The 25,590-nt window shown below is 38.5% G+C and overlaps 1 protein-coding gene across 2 annotated transcripts in view; it reads left to right on the forward strand.

The window, feature by feature from the left end:
• CREB3L2 (cAMP responsive element binding protein 3 like 2) overlaps positions 1 to 25,590 on the forward strand; it is a 173,728-nt gene that overhangs the window by 104,714 nt on the left and 43,424 nt on the right. For both annotated transcript variants that reach the window (XM_072652614.1, XM_072652613.1), the window contains exon 3: positions 19,276 to 19,436. In XM_072652614.1, coding sequence (XP_072508715.1) covers positions 19,276 to 19,436 — 161 coding nt within the window. The remainder of the gene's footprint in view (positions 1 to 19,275; positions 19,437 to 25,590) is intronic.

The raw sequence follows: 25,590 nt of genomic DNA on the forward strand, positions 1-25,590 counted from the left end.
GCAGCAGACGGCTAGGTTCAGATCCTGCCTCCGACATTTACTAGCTGAGTGACTGTGGGCAAGCTACTTAAGTTCTCAAGTCCTGCTTTCTTCATCTGTAATTTTGCCTGTAGTATTTACTTTCATTCAGTTCAACAAGCTTTCATTAAGTGCCCACTATTTGCACTTAATGTTAAAGGCACCATGTTGCGTGGCTGTTTTACAGAGACAAAAATGGAATATGAGGTAGACAGGACAGGTGCGCTTATTCCTATTTTTACAAATAGGTAAATTGAGTTTCAGCTTAAACCTGAGTCTTAAGATTCCGATTCCACTAACATTCAGACAGTGATATTCCTATAATTTCCCTGTAACCTGGAAGAATTATCACAAGTAGTCCTAGTGGAAGATACGTCTGTCAAAGAAAGATTTAAAGAAATTACCCTTTATGGATGTATAAAAACTTGATTTATATATATTAAAAAAACTGTCATAGAAACCAGACTCTTCTATATTTAGGGATGAATTGAAGCCACAGATTCTTTTAAAACATAAAAGTCTCAGAATTTGGTGTGGCCCAGAAACCACGGGAGCCAATCTTGGGATGACTGACCCACCAAAAAACCACCAGGAGACTGAAAGAAGGACATTAACCACATCATGCGTAGCCCAACGTCAGTGTCCAAGGCAACCAGCTAGTTTCAAGGCAAGCCTTTCCCTTATAAGGAGGATCTAGAAGAGCCAGCAAGAATCTGAGCCAAGGTGATGTAGGTTTCCATGAACATTCTGGCCTTTCTTTTTGCTTTGTATCAGAAAATGAGGCCAGTAAGTTTTGACTGCTCAGCAAGTTGTAGATTTCCCTGTGTGATCACTACCTACCTTACATAAGCTTCACATTGAACAAAGACTTTTGGGACACTGCATTTTAGTTCGAATCAGACTTTTCGGCTAGTATCCTGTAGTGTACACACTCATGGATCAAACTGGATTTTTCCATGATGATCATGCTGTTATCTGCTTCCCTCCTCAGACCTCACATAGCTCTCAATCTTGCATCTCTTTAATGTACTGTCTGTGCATTATAGTGATTACTGCCTTATCAATCCATGAGCATTTATGAAGTTCTTACTGTGTACCAGGTTCAGTAATAGATACTGGAAAAAATAATAGACATTTACAGGTGACTTTTAATTTTCCAAAGCACTTTACAGATGTCATCTCACTTTAACCTCACAATGATGGTGGAAGGTAGGTGTTATTATTTTAACTAGTTGGAAGACAGAGGTTAAGAAACTTGCCTAGGCTCACACAGTTAATTAGGATTCTGAGACCTCATTTGAACTCAGGTCTTTCTGATGCCAGGTCCAGTGGTCTATATTCACTGTTCCACTTATGTGTATATACACATGTAAATATCTATATATACAGATGTATACATTTATGTGTATATGGAGAAAAACATGTCTCTCCATGTATGATATGTATATATGTCATATATAGTTATACATATGATATATGTGTATATATAGCACATATGTATGTGATGAATATGATAACAAAAATGAAAGTCCCTACCTTTAAGGAATTGGTATTCTATTGGAGGAAACCATATAGACACATGAAAGTATAGGCACAATATACAGGTAAAATTCAAGATTATTCTTGATCCTAAACTCCTTGAGGTTAGTGAACATCTCATTTAAACTGGTATCTCTTCCAGCACCCTGTGGACTTTGTCATGTTTTTGTATCAGCTGTATCAAACTTCATTTCAGTTTGCCTTTGTAATTGCAGTGTAGGGCTGTGACGGACCAGTCCAAAGAAAGTTAATCAATTAGCAAACATTTATTAAATACCTACTGTGTGCAGGAGCTCTGTGCTAGGTAGGTGGGCACTGAGAGAGAGAGACAAAGAAAATTAGGCAGAGTCCTTGCCATCATGGAGCATATAGAGTCAAATAGAATAAAGTGAGTATAGTGCAGTGCTTGGTAGAGAGTAAGTGCTTTAAAATGTTTATTATTAATCAATGCAACATTTACACTTAAGAGTATCATTATGTATATGGTATCTATGATTTTGATCAGTTCAGGAGCTCCTGAATTCAGAATTCTGATTGAGATCAGAACCTATCTATGACTTACTGTCTTTGAAAGTTGCTTGAATCTCAGAGAGGGTATTACTTTCACAACTAGTAAGTATATGAGGTAGGATTTGAATCTAGAGCTTCACTTGAATACAAATTCCAAGAATCAAATTCCATACTCCTTCTCCTTTGACCCAGCAGCAGTAGCAATGCCCTTCATTCCCTTTGAGTTCCCAATGATGGCCTGTTGCTTTTAAGTACTCTTCATTCTGTTCTGCAGTGACTTCAGTGGAGGAGTGGATAGAATGAGCATTTATTAAGTGCCTGTTCTGTGTTGGACACTGTGCTAGCTTTATGAATATTATCTCATTTGCTATCTTCCTTCCCAGATAATTGTTTTACAGCAATAAAATAACTATTATTTAATGGTGGCAGCCTGTGTATGAATTTAGTGGAAAGCAGGGGGAATATGCATGAGTATTTCTTGTCTACAGAGGGTGGGGGTGAATAATTATAAACAACTGTCATCTTTCTTTGGATTAATCCCAGGAAGATACTGGGAGAAAGTATAGTTTTGAAAGCTTTTAGAGGGGAAAAGGACAACTTGGCAGGGTGAGATGGGAAGGACATGCTTGAAATCATGATCTAGTTTTCAAAAGCAGGAATGGAACAATTAGTGTAATCCTGAGATGAGCAAGATTGATTGGGGGAAGTGCATGGGGGTGGTAAACAAGCATTTATAGAGTGCCTACTATGTGTCAGGCACATAGGAGACTGAGGCAGCCAGGTGGCTCAGTAGATAAGAGTGCTGGGCTTGGAATCAGGAAGACCTGAGTTCAAATGTGGCCTCAGACACTTACTAACTGTGTGACCCTGGACAAATCACTTACCCGTGTGTACCTTAATCCACTGGAAAAGGAAATGGCAAATCACTTCATTATCCTCACCAGGAAAACCCCATGGATGGTATGGTCCATGGGATCGTGAAAAGTCAGGACTGAGTGTCTGATAATATACCTGAACTGAACAACATTGTGTCAGGCACTGTGTTAAGGGCTTTACAAATATTATAGCATTTGATCCTCACAACAACCCTGTGAGAAGTAGGCATTATTATCATTATTATCATCCCCATTTTACAGTTAAGAGAACTGAAGCAGTCAAAGGTTAAAGTGACTTGCCCGTGGTTACATAGCTAGTAAGTGCCTGAGGCTGGATTGGAACCCAGGTTTTCCTTATGCCAAGCCTGGTGATATATTCGTTGTGCTACTTAGCTGCTCGTTTGGTGTAGAGGGTGGCATTTAAGATGAAACAAAGACAGTGAAATAGTATAGAAGGTAATAGGCTAATGAATTTAGAGCTGGAAGGAGCTTAGAAGTCAACCAGTCCAACTCCCCCATTTTATAGATGAGGAAACTGAGATCCAAAGACATTAAATGGCTTGCTGAAAATCATACAAGTAGCAAGTTGCAAAGTCAGGATTCAAACTCTGGCCCTATGACAAGTTCGGCATTCTTTCCAGTGTGCTATGGAAGTTTTTCTAACAGAGAACAAGGAATTTTAATTAGATTCAAAGTATAATTCAATCCCCTCCCCCGACTGTATGTCTGTCATCCAAGGACCAGACCTATTAAGTGTTTAGAGTGATTCATTGCCAGAAGATTGGTTGCAGGGTAATGAGGATTTTGTCTTGCTTTGTTTTTGTTTGTTTGTGTGTTCTGGCCACCCTCAGTCAGGAAGCTAATCTACTAAGGCAAACAGCAAAAAAAAAAAAAAAAAAAGCTGCATTTTGCCAAGAAAGGGAATATCTACACTGATGAAATCAAGTTTTAAAATACATATGATGGGAAATCACTGGAGTCTTCAGATGGAGACCAGTATGTTTGGAGGAATGGGAAATGAGAGAAGCTTGGCAAATGGTAAGGTGAATGGAGGATGTGGGATGTTAAGAGGAGGTAGAATTGTCCAGATGACAATTAGCTTAGGAACCATAGCAACATGAATGGAAAAGAATGAATGGATATAGGAAGTGATGTAATTTGTGATGCAACAGGATTTGACAGTTGATGGAGTGTGCCGAGAAAAAAATAGAAATGATTCATTGTTTCCTCAGGTTTCTAGCTTCTAGTACAGAAGAAATCTGGCTTTTGTCAACAATACTTGGGAGGGTAGGGGGAGGAGAAGAATTGTGGATAGGGAAGATGACCAGCTAGGTTTAGTTTGATTTCTTCAGTCCTAGATATCTTGCAAACAGAGCAGTGTGTAGGACTGAACGGAAGGGTTGATGGGGGGGAGAAGGGGGTCGAGAGGGGGGAAGGAGGGAGAGAACATATGAGAATGAATCATCAGCTCAGACTCGGTGGCACAATCTCCTTGCACAAATGAACTAAAAAGGAAGAACCTGATCAGATATCGGCTAGGTTGAGTGATTATGAATTTCTGCCTTTGAATAAAACGACATGGTCTTTCATCACTCACCATTCATTTTCTTTGTGTTTTACTTTTCCTTTCTGTTAGACAAGGGGACTGCAGTCTTTCTTTGCTGATAGTGGCTCCTTTGTCTGCTTAGAACTTTGTGTTATAGTACAGCAGTATATGAAAACCAAGTCCCTAGCTCTCCAATTCTAGAAACTGGGTATTTTCAGAGAAGTGTCACTTTTTCACTTATTACTGGGGTAAGGAAGGGAGATGCTTTTGGTACTGAAAATTCTGCTTATGTTCCATACCAAAGAACCTGGTACTGTATCAGACATTCAGTTAATATTCAGTGAATACTTGGGGGATGAAGGAATATGATTTCAGAAAACTCCTCCCTGCCTTGAGGACAATGTAATTTAGTAGGAGAGACACACCAGAGACATTAGAAACAGTACATCAAGTAACGAAAATAGTGTATATGCTGTATGCCTGAGTGCATATGAGAGGAAGTATTCTAAGAAGAGGTAAATCTCCAGGTAGGTCTTGAATTGAACATTCTCCCTCACTTGGAGTCAGCCCAGAATTCTGCATAATAATTTGTAAACTTGAGCAACAAGAACAGAAAGAATAATAGAGAAGGGCATCCTATACCCTGTGTATTGATTAATATTGTGGTTGTACTGTGAGGTTCATTAAACAGTGTTTTTGTCCTTCATTCTCAAAGAGGACCATGACATTAGGGAGATGATGACATGACTTGCAATTGAATTTGCTTTGAGTGAGGGAAGGCTTTACAAAATCACTAGCTTTACTTTCTCCTTCAGAGCCATCTGGGTCTATATATCGATCAGGATGACTGGAGATGACCCAGGATGAATCAGCAATGAACACAATGGCCCAGGGTTCAATAAATCAACCAACTACTAGGGAAAAATAACTCAGCTTGGCGGAAAGTAGGTTCAACATTCATAAATACCAGTTGGAAGAATGACCAAATATAAGAGGTTGTATCATTTAAAAAAAAGTATTTTTTAAGACTTTGACTAATGGGAGAATTCATAACCAAATAAGAGTTAGAGATGACAAAAGAAAAAATTGACAATCTTCGTTATATAAAATTAAGAAAGCTTTTGTATGAACAAAATCAATAAAGTCAGAATAAGAAGGGAAATTATTGATTTGGACACAAATCTTTACACCAAATGTCTCTGGTAGAAGCCTGATATCCAAGGTATCCATGCATGCATTTATACATACATATATATGTAAAAACAAGAACCATTCCCCAATAAGTAAATGGGGCAAAAGATATTAACAGTTTTTAAAAGAAGAACCATGAATTATTAACAAGAATATTAAAAGTGCTTGTAATCGTTCATAAGAGAGAGATTCAAACTATCACAGCTCTGACATTTCACTTCATACTCCTCAGTTTGACCATTGTGATAAAAGTGTTGGAGACACTGTAGGAAGACAGGAGTACACTGTGAGTGAAGTTTAGAATTGGTCTATCCATCAAAAAATGTTCATTTTTTAAAAAAATTATTAAGCATTTTTTTTTCATTCCCACCTCCTTCCCATTTTGGGGGGAAAAAGAAATATAAAACTATTGTATCATAAGCATGGGCAACTTTGGTGGTGCAGTGGATAATTCTCCAGACCTGGAGTCAGAGAGACCTGAGTTCAAATCTAGCCTCAGACGCTTACTAGCTGTGTGACCCTGGGCAATCCACTTAACCCTGTTTGCCTCTGTTTCCTCAACTGTAAAATGAGCTGGAGTAGGAAATGGCAAACCATTCCAGTAACTCTAACAAGAAAACCTCTAATAGGGTCATGAAGGGTATAACACAACTGAAATGACCGAACAACTAATAACACCAAATCATAAGTAGGTATAGTTGGGCAAAGCAAGCGTTCTCATTGGTCACATCCAAAAATGTGTTTCTCATTTTGCATGTATCTCTCTGTCATGAAATGGTCAGCATTCTTCATCATCACTCTGTTGAAATCATGGTTGAAACACTGTATTAATCAGAATTGTTTTTCTGATTTTTTTTTCAATATTGATATTATAGGTAAATTGTTCTCCTGGTTTTGCTTACTTCATTCTGGTCCAGTTCATACAAGTGTTCCCAGGCTTCTCTAAAACTACCTCTTTCTTAATTTTTTATAACATAATAGTGTTGGTGTTTGTTTTTCACATGTATATGTATGCATGTATGTGTGTCTTGGATATCAGGCTTTCACCAGAGATATTTGGCGTAAAGATTTGTGTCCAAATCAATAATTTCCCTTATTATTCTGGTTGCATTGATTTTGTTCGTACAATAGGTTTCTTAGTTTTGTATAATGAAGATTGTCAATTTTTTCTTTTGTCATCTCTAACTCTTAGTTGTTTATCTATTTTTGCATTAGTCACAGTCCTAAAAATACTTACTTTTTTTTTTTAATGATATAACCTCTTATATTTGGTCACTCTTCCAGTCGGTACATTGATCCAATAGTGCACATTGCATTCATATAGTTTTGCAGACTATTTGAAATTATGTGAGAAGTCCTGAAATAGTTCATACCCTTTGATCAAGCAGTTTGATTTGGGGGAATTGACTCCAAGAATTTCAAAGATGGGAGGAAAAGCCCCACATGCAACAAAGTATTCACAGCAACATTTTTGTGGTAGCATTATATTTTTTAAGCTGGTAACAAAGTGAATGTCCAGTCATTGGGGAATGGCTGAACAAATTATGAAATATGGATGTAATGGAATATTATTATACCACAAGATATTATCAATATGAGGAAAATCAAATCATAGGAAGAACTGTATTACCTGATACCAAGTGATGAAAGCAAATCAAGATAATAATATGCCCAATAAACACAATAAAGTTAATGAAACAACACCAAAAGTCTTGGTCTATTCCTGGAGTACAGGTAATGAACTACTCTTCTCTACTTTTAAAAAGAAAAAAGATTTTGAGTGTGGAATGTCTCAGATACTGTTGTCAAGGTTAGTTGCTTTGCTTGCTAAATTTTAAAAAATTATTCTTTATTATTTCACCATTTGTTATGCATACTGCTTAGCCCATAGGAAGTATTTAAAAATATTTGTTGTAGGAGAGGATTCTGTTAGGGTGGAACATATTGTGGTATCAAAAAACAGAAGAAATAAATCAAAAATTTTTAAAAAGAAAAAATAATTAGCCAGTGAGTTAGTGCATTTGCAGGCAAAAATAATCCTTCCTTCTTCTGGACTTAGTCTTTACTCACTGAAAGGGCATTTATGACAGACCTATAAGCTCTTTGAGGATAAGGACCATGTCTTAGTTATCTTTGTGTTTCTCACAGATCCTACCATAATAAGAGTCCAATAATTATTTGTTGAATGAATATTATTGAACACTACCAAATAGTGTGGCAACCTATATAGAAAAGATTTCCATCACTGTTCTTAATAACTTAGAGATATTTTCACTTTTTTATTTTTCCAAGTAATTAAAAATGAAATCCCAGAATAAATGAAAAAACAAAAGGAAGATCCTTTTGATGAGAGTTTACCTAATATTAAATAGACTAAAGACAGTTTTTATCTATTAACTCGACTGAGTAAGGGAGTGTTTATCTCCTATAAATATGCAGGAAGTATACCCATTACTTGTTCATGTTGGTAAGCTGAATCCCAATTTGAAGACCCATTAGCAGTGCAACAAATTTTCTGAGGAGTTTTTAAAGATGACAGAGCGCTCATCTTCCTCCAGATATGCCTCTGGTTTCGAATGTCTTCTTGGTCCCTCCCTGCTCTCCTTTACCCAAATCTATTGAAATTTTATCTTTTCTTTAAAGCACAGCTTACATTCCACTCCTTCCACAAAAATTTCTGAATTCTCACCCTTCAATAATGATCTTTCCCCACATTGGCCTCTCGTGATACATATACCTCTGTCTTGCTCTTTTCACATACATATCACATTATACTACTTTGATCTATTATGTCTTACTTCCCCTCCCCCCCAAACCTAGATTGTAAGTCCCATGAGGGCAAGGACTTTTGTCTTCTCTGACCTTTGTATCCCATCCTGTCAGTAGCAAGTAGCTCAGTGTTCTACATTTCACATAGTAACTCCAACACTGATGAGAATATGGATCCACTGGACTCATTTAAGTAGCGTGTATGTCTACTTTACTCCAAGGTGGTTGCTTTCTTTTTGTGATTAGTCTTTTAACACACACATATGAACATCTGGTCACTGGATTCAGGTATCTCTGGAGGAAAAATAAGGCTGGTGACCTGCACAGCCCTCCCTCATTGAAAACAAAGTCAAGTGCAAGCCATGTCATTATTTCTCTGATGGCATGGTCTTCTTCGGCAATGAATGTTTGTATGTGTTACACATGTGTAATTGGTCTATTTATAAAATAACCAGATACTTCCAACTCCCCAGTTGAAGGTTTCTCTTAGTTCTTTTTTCAGAGGGTTGGCATTTCTCCAATGCAATTTTCCAAGCAGTATTCATGGGAATAGCACAGGATGCATAGCCTGACTTGTTCATTCTCTGACTTCAGTTTCATTGGTAAATTTTGTTTTCTGTAGCTTCAAAATTTACCTCATCCCAATTATCCTGCTTGTTAGGGTTTTCTTTGTGTTTGTGTCATGATTATGTTGCCTACCAACAACTTATTTTTTGCTTTATGAAAAGCTGAAAGAATTAAGGTGTTAGAATTCCTATGCAGATAGTTGGGTAACATTGGGGAAAAGTGCTAATTAAACCTGACTTTTGACAAGAGATTATTTAAGTTGTATGAAGTCATATCAAGTAAACAGCATTATTGTGTGTGTGTTCATCCTTCATTGCCAAAGAAGACCGTGCCATCAGAGAAATGATGACATGACTTGCACTTGACTTTGTTTTCAGTGAGGGAGGGCTGTGCAGGTCACCAGCCTCACTTCTCCTCCAGAGCCACCTGAAGTCAGTAATCTGATATTCATCAGGATGACTGGAGATCACCCAGGATGAGGCATTTGGGGTTAAGTGACTTGCCCAAGGTCACACAGCTAATGAGTCTCAAGTGTCTGAGGTGAGATTTGAACTCAGGTCCTCCTGACTCCTGCACTGGTGCTTTATCCGCTGCACCACCTAGCTGCCCCTAAACAGCATTATTAAGTGCCTACTGAATACCAGGCTCTGTGCTAAGTGCTGAGAATACAAGAAAGGTGAGAAACAATCTCTGCTCTTTAAGAACTCATAGCTCACAGTGTTATTGTGAGGATCGGCTGGGATGATGTATGACCATAAGCAAGAGATGGACTGAATAAATTGGAGATAACAGTAGGAGGGTGCTAGCTTTAAAGTAAATGGGGAAAGGAGAAAATTCCAGGCATAGGGAGGAGCCAGTGAAAATGTACCAATTCAGACAATGAAGGGTCATGTTCCAGGAACAATGAGGAGGTCACTGTCACTGGATCATGGAATACCTGGAAGAAAGCAAGGAAGGGGCCAGATTACGAAGGGCTTCAGAAGCCAAACACAGAATTTTATATTTGATCCTGGAGGTGATAAGGGGCCACTTGAGTTTGTCAAATTGGGGTCAGGAGGTAACATGTTGAGACCTGTGGTTCAGTCTTCAATTCTGTATTACAGTTTGCGAAGAAAGAGAGATAAGGGTGGCATGGCAGTGGCAAAGGTCATATCATAGAAAATCTTAGGACACCCTAAGGATAAAACCAAATACTGTTCATGAAAACAGAATTTAAGATCTGAAAGGGACAGTGAGTATCCTATAGCTCCATCTCTCATTTTAGAAACTGAATATACAGAGACAGCCGAGGCTCAGAGTTTAGTAACTTAGGAGGCTGCATGAAGTAGTAGCTATAATGCTGATCTTGAAATCTGGACAACTTTACTCTTCATGTTCCGGCCTCAGATACTTGCCAAGTGTGTGGTGATGGACACTGGCTCTGAACTTCAGTTTCCCTATATGTAAAACTGGGGTTGGTGCTGGACTAGATCACTTCTAAGGTCCCATCAAGATCCAAATCTATGAACTTATGAAAATACTAACTAGAGCAGACATGGTAAAACAGACAAAAATGCTGCTACTTAGTAGCCGTGGAGAGCTGAGCAAGCTGTGTAACTTCTCTGGACTTGTTTCCTTATTTGTAAAATGGAGCTAATAATACTTGTATCAGACAGCCCACGGTGTTATTGTGAGAATCAGCTGGGATGATGTATGACCATATAAAGAGGACCTGCTCTTATTTTCCAAGGTCATACAGCTAGTGAGAGAGTGGAAATAAGATTCAGATCTCCTATCGAGATAGTGTTCATTCCACTTTACTAAACCTTCCTTTTGAGCCTTAAAAAACAATGTAAAGTAACAGATGAAGTCAGCTCTATCCTCTTATAGCTTTGCCAACATTATTAGTGATTTACTATCTCAACCTCATTCAACAAAATTTTATTAAGTTCCTACTACATGTGAGGCACACACCCACAGAGTCTCTGTCCTCAGGAAGCTTGCATCCTATGTGAGGAATAAAGTTGAAAGTTTAAAAAAATAAAGAACGTAGACACACAGTGTACACAATACAACTTCAGGAGGGAGAGGGTGCTAGTTTCTCGGAGAGGTGGAGGTAACAATGATTATAAAAAGGGCTCAACAGTGCTATGATCCCAGATGACTCCAAAAGGCTCATGACTGAAAATGCTATCCACATCCAGAGAAAGAACCATGGAGTCTGAATGCAGATCAAAGCAGACTATTTTCACTTTTTAGTTGTTATTTTTTGTGTTTTCTTTTTCATGGTATTTCCCTTTTGTTCTGATTCTTCTTTCACAACATTACTGATGTGGAAATTTGTTTAATATTATCATACATGTATAGCCTATATCAGATTGCACTCTGTCTTGGGGAGGGAGAAGTAGAGGGAGGGGGAAAAATCTTATAAAATCTTAGGACACTCTGGGGATAAAACTTAGGTGGGACTAATTTATTAGGGGAGCCACAGATGGTAACTAGCACGTTAGAGTAAGGCACAGCGAATCTTATGAAAACAAATGTTGACAACGAACAAACAAATATTTTAAAATTAAAAAAATAAAGAGTTCAAATCTATGTAGTACTTTTAGTTTATAAAATGTTTTTTTCTTATTAAAGGCCTGATTTAAGTTGTAGATGCTACCCACATTTTGTAGAAGAAACTAAGTTTAGAGAGATGAAAAGATGACTAGTAAATAAGAGACGGTGCTAGGCATTTCTATATTAGCTTCATTGGGTGGCAGTTTTTGCTTAGAAAAAGAAAAAAAAACAAAGGCATGTTGTGTAAAACACAGCGCCCCTTCTATGTTCAAAAATATGGTTATTGACCCTTGTGCTTCTCCCCAAATGTTTAGAAATCAGAAGCCCCTGTGCTGTGTTAAAGACTTGCTGCCTCTTGCTTTTGTAGGGCTGCCAAGAATTTAAATCTCTAAGTGATAGTTCACATTCAGAGCTATTATGGCCTTTTTGGTCTTTTTGCCAGTAAAACCAAAAATAAAAGAAAAAAAGAAAGAGTTTGGATAGAAAAATTATAGTTAAGTGAGGGGTTCCTCCCTACCCCCTGCCCTCATCTCCCACTACCCTTAAAAGTTGCACCTCCCATCTTTCTCTAATTCTAGATCTATTTGTTTGGGAGCACAAAATGGAAACTAGCTTTCAGCAGCTCAGCCAGAGAGCTCATCTTCCATTTTAGTTGCTATTTCTTTAAACCACTTACCAGGCCTAGATTTCTGAGTCTAAAGTTAGAGTCATAATACCATGGCATGGTGGGTAGACCTGGAAAGGTCATCTAGTGAATGAGTGCCCTCATTTTACTAAAAAGGAAACTGAGGCCCAGAGAGATTGAGTGACTGGTTCAGAATCATAAGAGGATTATCGACAGAGCCAGAGTTAGGACCTGGTATGTCTGGTGGGACTGGTTACTTCACAAATACTCATTTACATTCACTCAGATACGATGGCTTAAATGTGCTAGTTTGGATGAGACGATATCGTTGGTTTGGAGAACAACTGATCTAAATATTCTATAGTGTGATTAGCTTGTTTAAAAAAAAGAAACTCCACACATGCAGACCTTCAAAGCCATTTCTATGAGTTTCTCCAAACTTCCCTGTGACTTTCCTTACTTTTTAACCCATAAAACCTTCATGATGATGATAATAGCTTATGTTTACAGAGCACTTACTATGTGCCAGGGATATGCTAAATGCTTGACAATCATGACTGCATTTGATCCACACCACATCTTTGGGAGGTAGGTGCTATTTTTTTCCCCATTTTACAGATAAGAAAACCAAGGCAAACAAGGGATAAGTGACTTGGCCAGGGTCACGAAGATAGTAAGTGTATGAGCCCAAGTTTTGAACTCAGGTCTTCCTGACTCCACGCTCAGCACTCTACTGCGCCCCAGGCCTGCTCCTGCTCCCTGCTGTAATTCGTTCCCCAAACTCTTGTCGTAAGTGAGGAGAGAACTTTGGCCGGTATTTGTAGGTGAGGAAGAACACTTAACAGGTTTATGCATTTGTGCTTCTGGGTTAGCCTTCCATTACCCTGGATAAGTATTCGTAAATAATAATAATAGCTAGGATTATTTGACACTTCGGGGTTTGCGCAGCATTTTTACAAATATCTACTTTTATTCTCAGTCACCCTGGGAGGTGGGTGCTGTTATTATCCCCATTTTATAGATGGATAAATTGAGACAGACAGTGGTTAAATCACATTATTGGTCAGTGTCTGAGACCTACTTTGATCTCAGATCTGTCTGACTCTCAATCTGGTGCTCTACCTAACTGCTGTACAGCATGAAAATGTTTTTGGTAAAAAAATTCCTAATGTGAAATATAAATATGCATTCTTGTGGTAAGACCCCCTAATGCATATATTCATAGAGATTTATTGATCTACCCGGTTGGCCACAAACTTTTTTAGACAAGGCATTTAAAACTTTTATATTGATGTATTTTATTTTTATACCACAATATAATTTTTCACTACTCTCTCCCCACCCCACCCTTGTAACAAAGAACAACATTTTAAACCGAGATTGTTTCTGTTAGCAGATACCACATTTCCAAACTATAGTCTCTTATTTCCCTACTGAGGGTTATTAGTTTTCTAAGACTATCCTTATAGTTGATCTGACTTTGACTGGTGTAGATGCAGCATTATGGGTGGCAGTGAGTGCAGTGTATGGTGAACAACTGAATTCCCAGTTCTTTTTTCTGTGGGTCTTGTACAGTAGCAAGTATTCCCCTATAGGAAGAGGCATATTAACCCACCTTGTTCAGAATGGTATTTCTTTGGGAGGGCAGCTGGATGGTGCAATGGATAGAGCACCAGGCCTGAAGTCAGGAAGACTCATCTTCCTGAGTTCAAATCTGGCCTCAGATACTTACAAGAGGTGTGACCCTAAGCAAGTCATTAAAACCTGCCTCAGTTTCCTCATCTGTAAAATGAGGTGGAGAAGTAAATGGAAACCATTCCAGGATCTTTGCCAAGAACCTCCCCCCCCCCCAAAAAGGGGGTCAGATATGACTGAAACAACTGAATAACAAATTCCTCTGGGAAAGCAAATTTACTTTTGTAAAGACATAGTATACACACACACACACACACACACACACACACGCACATGCAAACAAAGAAATACCATACACTTTAGATCAGGGGTTCTTAATTATTTTTGTGTGTATTATGGACCCTTTTTGCAGTCTGGTAAAGCCTATAGTCTTTTTTTCAGATTAATGTTTTTAAATAAATAAAATTATGTACAAAGAATTATAAAGGAAACCAATTATGTTGAACTACAGTTAGCAAAAACAAACAACAACAACAATTTCTTGGACGCCAAAGTAAGAGCACTTGATCTAGAGACACAGTGCTGTAGTAGCAATGGACTAGCCAAAAGTCCTTCTATGACTGGTGTCTTCCCTGGTATCTTCCAAATCTTGGTTGTTTCTCCTCTGAATGCACTCCAACCTGTCAGCAGATCACCTTAGTGTTTTGCAGATCTAGAAATAGCTCCTCATTACTGTTATCTCAAGGAAGAAATGGATCAGGGCTCCTCCATAGGGGAGTTAGCTTATTTAAAAAAAAAAATGCTTCCAGAGCCACTCAGACATGTTTATGTGGTAGAAAGAGTGAACTTACCTCATTGGTTAGAATAATTGTCTTGACCTCTGATTTGTCAGTTGTTTCAGAAAGAGGCATTTTTTTTGGAGAGTTCTGGAATTCTATATTGTACCATTATCTCTCCTCCTCCTCCTCCCCTGATTCCCTATTTTACTAGTGAACTTGTCAGTATTTTAAAGTTAACTCTAGGATATCTTGGTATTGAGAAATGAATTCACAGGCTTACAGGATCACTAATTTAAAATGGAAATGAAGCTTAGAAACCATAGAATTCAACCTCCTCATTTTACAGTTGTGGGAAATGAAGTGACTTCTCCAAACTCCCACACGTAGCAAATGACAAAGCTAAGATTTGAACTCAGGTCCCCAGATGCTTGACTCAAGTGTTCTTTCCACTGTTCTATGACTCATCTGTCTACGGTTGCTACAACCTCTGTGGTGCAGTGATAGGCTTGGAGTGAGAAAGACCTGGGTTCAAATCCAGACTTAGACACTTTCTAACTGTGACCCTGGATAATAATAATAATAACAAAATCTGTTGGCCTCAGTTTCTTCAGATGTAAAATGGAGATAATAGCATCTACCTCACAGGGTTGATGTGAGGATCATCTGAGAGAATATTTGCAAAAAGCTTTGCACAGTGCCTGACTTATAGTAGATGCTGTCTAAGTACTTACTCCCTTTTCTCTCCTCCCCTTTCTACCCCCACTCCCCGTCTTCTTCATGGAGAGGAATCATATAGTTTTGTCATGGTTAGAGGATCTAATTACAGGTTTTGTATTAATTTTCATCTTCAATTCTCCATTTATTCAAATTGCATCTCTTCCTGCCCGCCATTTCGATTGGATTTCATCGTTGTAAACTTAAACAACAGCAGAGGGGCCTATCTCCATCTCACAATCACAAAGGAATTGTGTTCAGGTCTGCCGCCTTACATTATGTTTTAAATATGGAGGAAGGTAATGTTTGCTGCATGATGGGTAGGCATATTGTTCCAGAAAATAAAATCCTGAAATGAGAACAGCATTACTACCTATGATGTTACAGTTTCCTGATGAGCAGAGAAATGGTGGTCCTGTTCAGCTAGAAAGGCAGTGGAATAATCCTGAGCTTGAAATCAAGGCTTCTGTTCATGTGCTGGCATTGCTGCCATTCCCCAGATGTATGACCTTGAGTGAGTTAGTGAAGGTTATTGAACCTGTTTCCCCTTCCCCACCTTATACAGGGGCTATAAGAATTATCTCTCTCTGCAGGTTTTTGTAAGAAAAATGTTTTATGAATGATGGAGTTTTACGTGAGCACGAGTTGCTTCTCTCCCTATCCTCCCTTCCCTGGCATCTCTCTTTCAAACCTGCTCCTATATCTTGGTAGCATGTGGCTTCATTTGCCAGCAGAGAACTGAATCAGCATTGCCTAACTGTTTACTATGGGCAAGGAACTGGGAAAGCTTAGGATACAAAAATGAACCAATGGCACTAGAGAAAGGAAGAATCTTTTGTGGCTGAGGGTATCGGGGGAGGTTTCATGGAAGATAAAGCTTTTCAAGGAAGAGGATTCCAACACTTGGAGATGTCTGAGAAGTCTGCCACAGGCATCGAGGGACTGGATTAGAAGAAATTCCCAGAGAAAGTTTATAACAGGAAAGAGATGGGTACTAGGCCTGGGATTTCTCCCATAGGGGCCTGCCAGGCAAGGAGACTCCCTCTATCAAAGCAGGTTGGCACCTTAACTACAACTTATAGCTTTAGAGGGTTGCCTCAAGGACAAAGAGGTTGTGAATTGTACAGGATCCCATGGCCAATAGGTGGCAGAGGGTGGAATTTGAACCTAAGTTTTTTTAGTTTCAAAACTGGCTGTATACCAAGAGCAGGTATTTGGGGAGGTGGAATTGAAAGATTTGGGCTATTTATTAGAATTAAGAGATGAAGGAAAGGAAACAAAGATGACCCAGAGATCATGATGCTGGGAAGCTGGTGGTCAGTAGAAATGGGAATGTTAAAGAGGAAGGGCAGGTTTTATAGGAAAAATCACAATCTCTGATTTGGATGTAGTTTAAGTTGTCAATAGAGCATTTAGGTAAAGATGTATAGCATTCAGTTGGAAGTGATTGGGTTTTAGGGAAAGACTGAAGGCAGCAGATAAAGATTTAAATGTCACCTGCACAGATCATCGCTGAAGCCATTTAAGAAGAGAAGATCCCCAAGAAGGAGCAGGATGATATGCCTACCCTCAAGGAATAGGGGAAGGAAGTGAAAAAAATTGAAAGAGCTGGGGATTTATAAATTTATCAACTTATAAATCTAAAATATTTATAGCAGCTCTCTTTGTGGTGGCAAAGACTAGAAATTGTTGGGGATGCCCTTCAATTGTAAATGGCTGAACAAGTTGTGGTGTATGATTGTGATGGAAGATGGCCGCACTGTAAGAAATAAGCTCAGTGATCTTAGAAAAACATGGAAAGACTTGCACAAAATAACAAAGAGCAAAATGAGCACAACCAAGAGGATGCTGTATACAGTAACAGCAGTATTGTTTTAAGAACGACCTTGAGTGAATACATTAATTTGATTATTATAAATACCCAAATTAACTACAAAGGATGTATTAAGGAAGACACTATCTGTGTCCAGAGAAAGAAAGAAAACTAGAAGTCTGGATAGAATAATTTTACATATATATATATATGTTACATATATCCATGCATGTTTGTGTCATATGGTAGTCAGCTCTACCGTGGGGGGAGGGAAAAAAATTTACATGATAACTTTTATATATTTAAAGGGAATAACAGGTTGTACATAATAGATTTGCAGTTTCTTGTGCAATTTTTTATTATACTATGTTATGGAAATGCTTGTTTTAGTCCATAAATTTAAAATAAAACAAATAAAAAGCTTTTTAAAAAAAAAACCTTGAAAGAGCTGAAGAAAAAGCAGAGAAAGGAGGAAAAACAGGAGATAGAGTCACTGAAATCAAGGGAGGAGGAAAAGTATCCAGAAAGGGGGAAGGGTGATCAGTTGTATCAAAAGCTGCAGAAAATTTGATGAGGACTGAGAAGATCTGAATACGTTTCCTGGGTTTTGATAGCAGATAGAAGTATAGGGCTCTGCTTTGTAGGTTTTGTAGGAAAATGCCTCCCAAGATTAGAGACTTAAATTTGTATTTGAACTCGATTGGAGTACAGTATGGTCTCACTCCTCCTGTCTCCATCAAAAAGACCTTTGTTTCTTGCCCCTCCTCCCTCTGCCAGGTTGTGAGGTATATCTTGTGCAAGGCAGTGGAAACACCCATGAATCACCAGGAGGTGCAACAGCTCTGTAAACTTGGCTTAAAGTCCAGACCTTTCCAAGCAACAGAACTCTGGCCTATGTTTTTGTTACCTTAGAAAATAAAATGGGAAAGGGGGATAGCAAATTGAAGTGAGATCCATTCCAAACTTAAACTGAGGGTGAAAAAATCGTCTGGCCCCATTATAAAGATGTACCTTGTCCTTTTAGAAAGCTTAAAGGTGGTGTTTATGATGCATGTTGTGAAAACGTTGTATTGAAATTGAGTTTTTATTGAATGAAATCTTTGCTCTGACATCTCTTCTTTTTATTTGACATGCTTTATCTTTATTTCTGTTTCATTGCTAATTATCAGTGGCTCCTCGAACTTTCCTTTTTAGACTCTTTGTTGTCCATACTCTTCCCCATTTCCAAACAGTTTATCACACATGAAATGTAAAAGCTTGCTAACTGAAAAATAAATAATTCAATGATAGTATGACATTTATCAGAGTCCTTCAGTGAAACTGTGGTGATAGTTTTATGAATAATTCCCATTTTTATCTCCTTTTCACCATTTTACTTTGCCCACCTTCTATCCCTGCTCCCAACCTTTTAGTTTTTCATTTTGTTCTTAAATTGATATTTGATTTCATTTATTCTCACTGTAAACCCATCCTAGCCAGTCTTATGTTTGCTGACCCTTCAGGGTCCTGGGTTCGACAGCTGTTTTTTCTTGCTTAATAGCTTATTTGCACCCGTTTGTGGTGTAAATTGTTAACTCTGTCTTTTACCTTCTCTTCTCTGCTGGACACGTATCTAGCTTTGAACCAAGCTGCTAAGAACCAAGAGATGCTTTCAAAGTACTTTAAAAATAAAAAAAGTAATGCTTCCTATATGCTTCCCTAGAGTTCTCCCTTGTTTTACTTCAAGATTTAGACTTTGGCAGTCTGAGGGAAGTCTTAAGGGATGTGTGACTCAGTCCCAGAAATCAGGGGTTGAGACAGAACTAGGATCCTGGAATCCTGAGGCTTACTGTGAGAACAAGGGGCAGTACTCACTTGAGATCCTCTAGACACTTGTCACCTAAGGGCAGGAAAAGAGGGAGGAGAAAGAAAATGAAAGAAAAGGGGAAGAAGGAAGAGGCGTTAGAAACTGGGACACCGAATGGTGGGAGTGGCAGAGAGATGCACCAGTAATTGATCAAGGCATCTTTGGAAAGTGATAGTGCACATCCTAACTGTTTTTCTTTTTTCTTGGGAATATTTCTCTGTGGAGTGGAAAGTTGGTAATTGTGTTTGTTCATTTAATCTAGTCCCCTCATTGATTCTAACTTGTGTGCGTTGTCTTTTTCTACCAGCAAATCTGGCAGGTGAGGAATGGTGCCTGACTTCAGCAACCATCAAAACAGAACCCATCCTATGCGAATCCCCTGGCCTTGTCCCATCAGTCACTCTGACCATCACTACAGCTCCTGCCCCTCTGGGCAGTGAAGATCCTCAGCTGCAGAATGATGATGAGGTATGCCTGGTTTTATTCCATTTCATAAGCTGAAATGAAAAAAAAAAATGCAGATGCGCTTTCTTCAGCAAAACCTTTGATCCTCCCCCCAATTCTGAAGCTCGAATATTCAAGACCTGAAATGTGTTTATTTTCTATTTGTAATATAGGTATCCCTTCTCTGCCATCCCAGAGGCCCCATCAAAAGTAATGATATGGCAAATCCTATACAACCAGAGATCTGTTTCCATGGAGAAAAGTGGTGTCTCAGTAAATTGGAGTGGAAAACTTTTGATGAGAGAAGGTTTATAGTGAGGGGCAATTTCACAATACAAATGTAATGTATTTCTGTGATTGTTGGAAGTTTTCCTATTTTTGAATAGCATTTTACTTTTGTTGTATGTGCACTTTGGAAGACTTTGTGGACTTCATGTCTCCATCACCAGCAGCCATTTCTATTGCCCTCGTGAAAGCATAATTGATCTTCTGCTACCTGATTCCATACCCGTAGGTTTTTTTAAATTCAGTTTTATTTTCAATTCCAATTTCCATAGCTTCTATGACTTAGCTCATCTTGTTTTCCTTCCATCTAGGTATTTACCATACTTAATAAGAGTAGATCACAGTGTTATCTAAAAAGAATCTTAGAATTGAATGGGATTGCAATTGAGATCACCGAATACAGCTCCTTAAATAATAAAAAGAGTCCTCTTTCCATCTCTCTCCATATATACATATATAAATATATTTATATTACATGTATGGAAATCTGATGTCATCTAGTCTCCACTTAAACAGTTTCAGAGATGGGTAGCTCATGAGGAACTAGGGCAATCTATTTCAATTTTGGAAAGCTCTGGTTTTTAGAAAGTTCTCCTTATGCTGAGCTAAAATCTGCCTCCCTATCCATTAAACTAAGTGGTCCTACTTCTGTCCCCGGAGCTATACAGACTAAGTTCAATCTTTCAGAAAACAATTCTTTAGAATTTTGATGAAATGCTTTCCCAAATCTTCAAGTTGAATATCCCCAAGTCCTACAACCAGTCTGAATGAAATAATTCTAATGACCTTCACCATCTTATTCAGTGTACTCTAGATGAGATCCATTGTGTCCACATCCCTTTTATAAGATGCTTCCTAGGACTGAAAAGTATGCTTTAGGTATGGTCTTACCAAAGCAGTTATAGTAGTGTTTTATAGGGTACAAAGTAGTCTAGAACAGTCACTTTCCTCATTCTGGACACTGTTAAATTAGTGTGGCCTCAGATTGTGTGTGTGTGTGTGTGTGTGTGTGTGTGTGTGTCCATCCCCATGTCTGTATTTGCTGCAGAATGCACATCTCAAAGATTCTACTCCAATCCCTCATTGTGGGATAGAGATGATCCTGGATTCTTGAAATATGGTACAGACCACATACTCTACAGGTTCTGCCTTACTGGAAAAGTTCAGAAGTATAATACTGGCCCAAGACCATACCTGCATCCCTAGGACCACTCTAGCTCTATCCAGGCAGATTCATCACCAGTAGGTGCCAGGCCTAGAGGCCTGAGGGCTACCCAAGTCTTACCTTACCTATCGCAGGTCTTCGGCTGGCCAAACCGGATAAACGTATGAGAGAAGAGACTTTCCAGAGTCGAACAAGGGTTAGGCTTTATTCAGGGTCTTGGTTACATGTGCAGGGGGAACTCTTCTTTAGGAGAGAGAGAGAAATCTCCCAAGGAGGCAAAGATCTTACAGTAAGAGAATGAAAGCAGAAGTGGAAGTGGGGAGAGAGGGGAGAGGGAAGAAAGAAGAGAGGAGAGAGGGAAGAGGGGCCTTCTGTCCTCTAATGGCCCCTCAGTGCTAAGAGCGCCTTCAGGCTTTCCTGACCCTACTTAAGCTCTCCTGCCGCATAGTTTGCACCTGAATACAGTGCCTGTTAGATAACAATAGGTGTGCTCAGATCTGGGCCAATCTCGAGGGCGGGGATGCTCTCTCCCAGCACTTTTCTCACGGGAAGAGGCGGAAATGCTCGGTCTCACACCTCAATTCCCTGCTGTTCCCTGGGGGGCCTCATGAGAACTCTAAGGTTTAGAAGTTCTCACCTTTACCCGCCTGAGACTGTCCACATGGAACTGAGCTTACACCCCCAACAAGTAGGCCAGCCTCTATTGTTTAATTCTTTGGTTATGACCACCCATACAACCAAGAATGGCACTCAGTCTTATATAGACTCCTTCTGCTTCTGTACAATGGTAGCAAGATGCCAGAAAAAGGGAAGGAAGGTACATAGATTTACATAGCTTTTAGACTGTCTATAAACATTAGCTTAGCTGTTGGCATTCTAAATGTAAGCTCATTGTCCCATAGCCAATGGGTCAACATGGTACTGGAAAAATGGAATCATATTAAATATTGACATTTTTGCTATAAATGTAATCAAATGCTAAAAGGGACTTACAGATAAATGGGCAGATGAATCACAAGTTCTCTTTGGAAAGGCAGTTAAAAGAGCTGGTGGAGTTGCTTTCATTTGGTTTCCAAAGGCGACATGAAACACAATTTTGTGGAATATTTGGTTGTGTGCAATCAGTATTCATGGTGAACACTGGCAAAAAATGATGAAGATAATTGCAGCATAGGCAACAATGTTCAGCATCCATTGTGGAGGATGAGGAAGTAAAGAAGTCCTATACAGAACACAGTAAAACGCTCAGAATTAAATCAGAATATGTTTTAATACTTGGTAGCTTCAGTACCCAGTGGACAGAGGAGAAAGCAGCAAAATAATGTTAGAAAATAACATAGCTTAAGATAAAGAATTGAAAGAAGCCAAAGACTTGTAGAAAACACAGAAGTTTCATCTGTTAAAAATGTTTTATTAAAGAAAAGAGTTAGAAGGTGGTGGACATAGCACCAAATAGAATCATACACACAAAAGAAATGGAAAATATATTAATAGACAGGAATTTCCTAGATACCAATGAGGGAATAAATTTTAAATCAGCTCTCTAGGTTGTACAATAGATAGACATTGGACTTGGAATCAGGATGACTCATCTTTATGAGTTCAAATCTGGTTTTAGACACTTACAAGCTGTGTGACCCTGGACAAGTCACTTAACCCTGTTTGTCTCAGTTCCTCATCTGTAAATGAACTGGAAAGGAAGTGGCAAACTACCCCAGTATGTTTGCCAAGAAAACCCCAAAATGGGGGTCATAAAGAGTAGGACACAATTGAAATGACTGAACAACAAATTACTTTCTAATCCCAAAAATCAAAAGCAATACCAAATTAGATAAAGGAATAAAAGTGAGAAGAATATGTATTTCCTCTGCCAATGAAGATCAGGACCTTCCTGCCATTAAAACCTTAGAGAATTGCTTGGAGGCATGGAACATTTCATGGAATTCCCTGGGGTCACACAGCTAGTAAGGTAGCTGACAGAGCTGACAGCTGACAGCGGTAGGACTTGAACCCAGGTCCTCCAGTCTCTGAGGACAGTTCTTTATCCCAGTGCCCAATGTTACTTCTCTGAGAAGACTTTACAGAGTGCAATTAAAATAGCTACAACATGATGATGCTGATGCTTAAAAGCTGGAAATAGAAAAAGGAATGGACATCAGTGGATACTATCACTGCTTCCTGAGGAAGTTTAAAAGAGTTGAATCAGTCACCACATTTAGGAGGCCAAAATAACCTATAAACTTATTTAGCCAATAAACTCTTGATTTCTTTTCCAAGCAGGGAGAGAGATTAGCCAAAGGCAGCATGAGTTTCAGAATATAAACTCTGTAAAATCTTACAGAGGAAGGTGGTATAAGGTTATGAACAGTATTACTTCCTAAAACAACAGAAAGCATTGGAGAAACGAATTTATGGAAAGCTTAGCACAAGAGTCAGATATGCAAATTATCCAAAGAACATTAAAAGGTGAAACAGAAAGGAGGAAAACAAATAGAAGAAAGAAGAGATTTGTAAAGATTTCTATAATTATTTTATTCCTCATTGATAGTTGAATCACCATATTTGGATTTTAACATCATAGTCCCTGATGTTCTGCATGAGAAAGCTGATAGAAATGGTAATAAAGGTAACAGAGACAGGACCAAATAAATATACATGAATGAGACCCATGATGGAAACCACGTTGTTTCAAGAACATTGAGATATTGATTCTTTTTTAAAATAATATTTTCCCCAATTGTATGTAATAATTTTTAACATTCATTTTTTAAAAATGTTGAGTTCCAAATTATCTCCCTTTTTCTTTCCCTCTACCCTGAGACCATAATCAATTTGATACAAATTATACGTGTGCAGTCTTGCAAAACATATTTCCATATTAGTCATGTTGTAAAAGAAAACACAGACAAAAACAATTTTAAAAATAGAGGAACAGTCTTCAATCGGCATTCAGACTCCATCAGTTCTTTCTCTGGAGATAGTATATTTCATCATGAGTTCTTTGTAATTGTCTTGGATCATTGAATTGCTGAGAATAGCTAATTCCTACAGTTGATTATTGTGTGGTATTGCTGTTACTATGTATGACATTTTCGTGGTTCGATTAATTTCATTTTACATCAGTTCATGTAAGTCTTTGCAGGTTTTTCTGAAGGTATCAGCTCATTGTTTCTTATATCACAATAGTATTCCATTACAATCACATACCACAACTTGTTCAGCCACTCCTGATTGATGCACACTCCCTCAATTTTCAATTCTTTGCCATCACAAAAAAAACTGCTATAAATATTTTTATACAAATAGGTCCTTTTACCTTTTTTAAAAAAAATCTCTTTGGGATACAGATCTAGTAATGGTATTGCTGGATCAAAGGGTATGTGCAGCTTTATCACCCTTTGAGTATAGTTCCAAATTACCCTCCAGAATGGTTGGATCAGTTCAAAACTCCCCCAACAGTGCATTAGTGTTTCAGTTTTCTGAATAAACATTTGCTTCTTCCAAGGCAACCAAGAAATATTAACTACCAACCCACACCTATTTTCGTATTTTTTACAAAGTCTCTGAGAATTGCACAAGATGTTGCATACAAGAAATTGTATAAAAGTATTACAGAAATATATGACTAGCAGGTGAACCTGTCTTACATAGGAAAATCACTTGTGCTGGAAGCTAATAACCCATTAGGAGTAGAATTGGGAAGCTTCACCTCAGACAAAACAATGCTAAACCGCTTTCTATTTCTATCTCATTAGAATAGAAAACATCATGAGGAAAAAAAAAGTCTATGAATTTGCCTTCTTGTGGTCCTTTTCTACACAGGTACTTGAATTCCTTCATCTTAGGCAGCTAAGTGTCAGTGGAGAGAGGTTTTGGACCTGGAATCCTCAAGATATGGATTCCGATCCTGCCTCAGTCACTTACTAGTGACCTTGACCAAGTTACTTAACCTCTCTGGGTCTCTGTTTTCTCATTTGTAAAATGAGAACGTAGGACTTCACTTCTGTTAATCCACAAATATTTATTAAGTGCCCACTTATTTTAGGTCCTGAGGCTGTAAGTACTACAGATGAATATAAACTCTTAAAAGCTTGTATTTTAATGGAGGAGCTTACATTCTCCAGCTGTAAACCTATCGTCCTAGTATCCTTTTAAAGAACTGGGCCTCTTACATATTTGTAAGCTTTTTCCTTGCTGTCATTGCTAAAGTACAATTAATTCAGTTGGTTTAGATCATGGTACTTACAAGGCCAAGGACACAAACTTGATCCCTTGTTTGGGCTAGTTAGCTTGGTTCTTCCATGACCGCAGACCATTTCCCTAACCTGCTGTTTCACAGGTGCCTGTCATTTGTTATGGTGGGAAGATTGTGGATGGCTCCTTGCAGGCTACTCTCTACTGTTGTGGGACAGAGGACAAATTACTAGAGAGTCAGCTGTATCATCTTATATAAAAGAGAGCCCCTTAAAACACAATTCGACTTCCTGTCTTAAATACCACTGCAGTATTCTAACCCTGAAGGGGTCAAACCATTGGTACATGGTCAATAACTTTAATTCATTTGGGAGTTCTACCTGCTTTATAAAATTTTGAAAGAAGCAGCTCTTAGTCTCTGTTCATCAGCTTTTTAGGAGAGTGGATGAGATCACTAAAGATGAGAGTACAGAAAGAGAAGACTTGAGACACAGCATTACTTGGGGTGGGGCAAAGTGACTGACAGACTTGGTC

The sequence above is a fragment of the Notamacropus eugenii genome, chromosome 3, assembly GCF_028372415.1.
Source record: "Notamacropus eugenii isolate mMacEug1 chromosome 3, mMacEug1.pri_v2, whole genome shotgun sequence".
NCBI lineage: Eukaryota > Metazoa > Chordata > Mammalia > Diprotodontia > Macropodidae > Notamacropus > Notamacropus eugenii.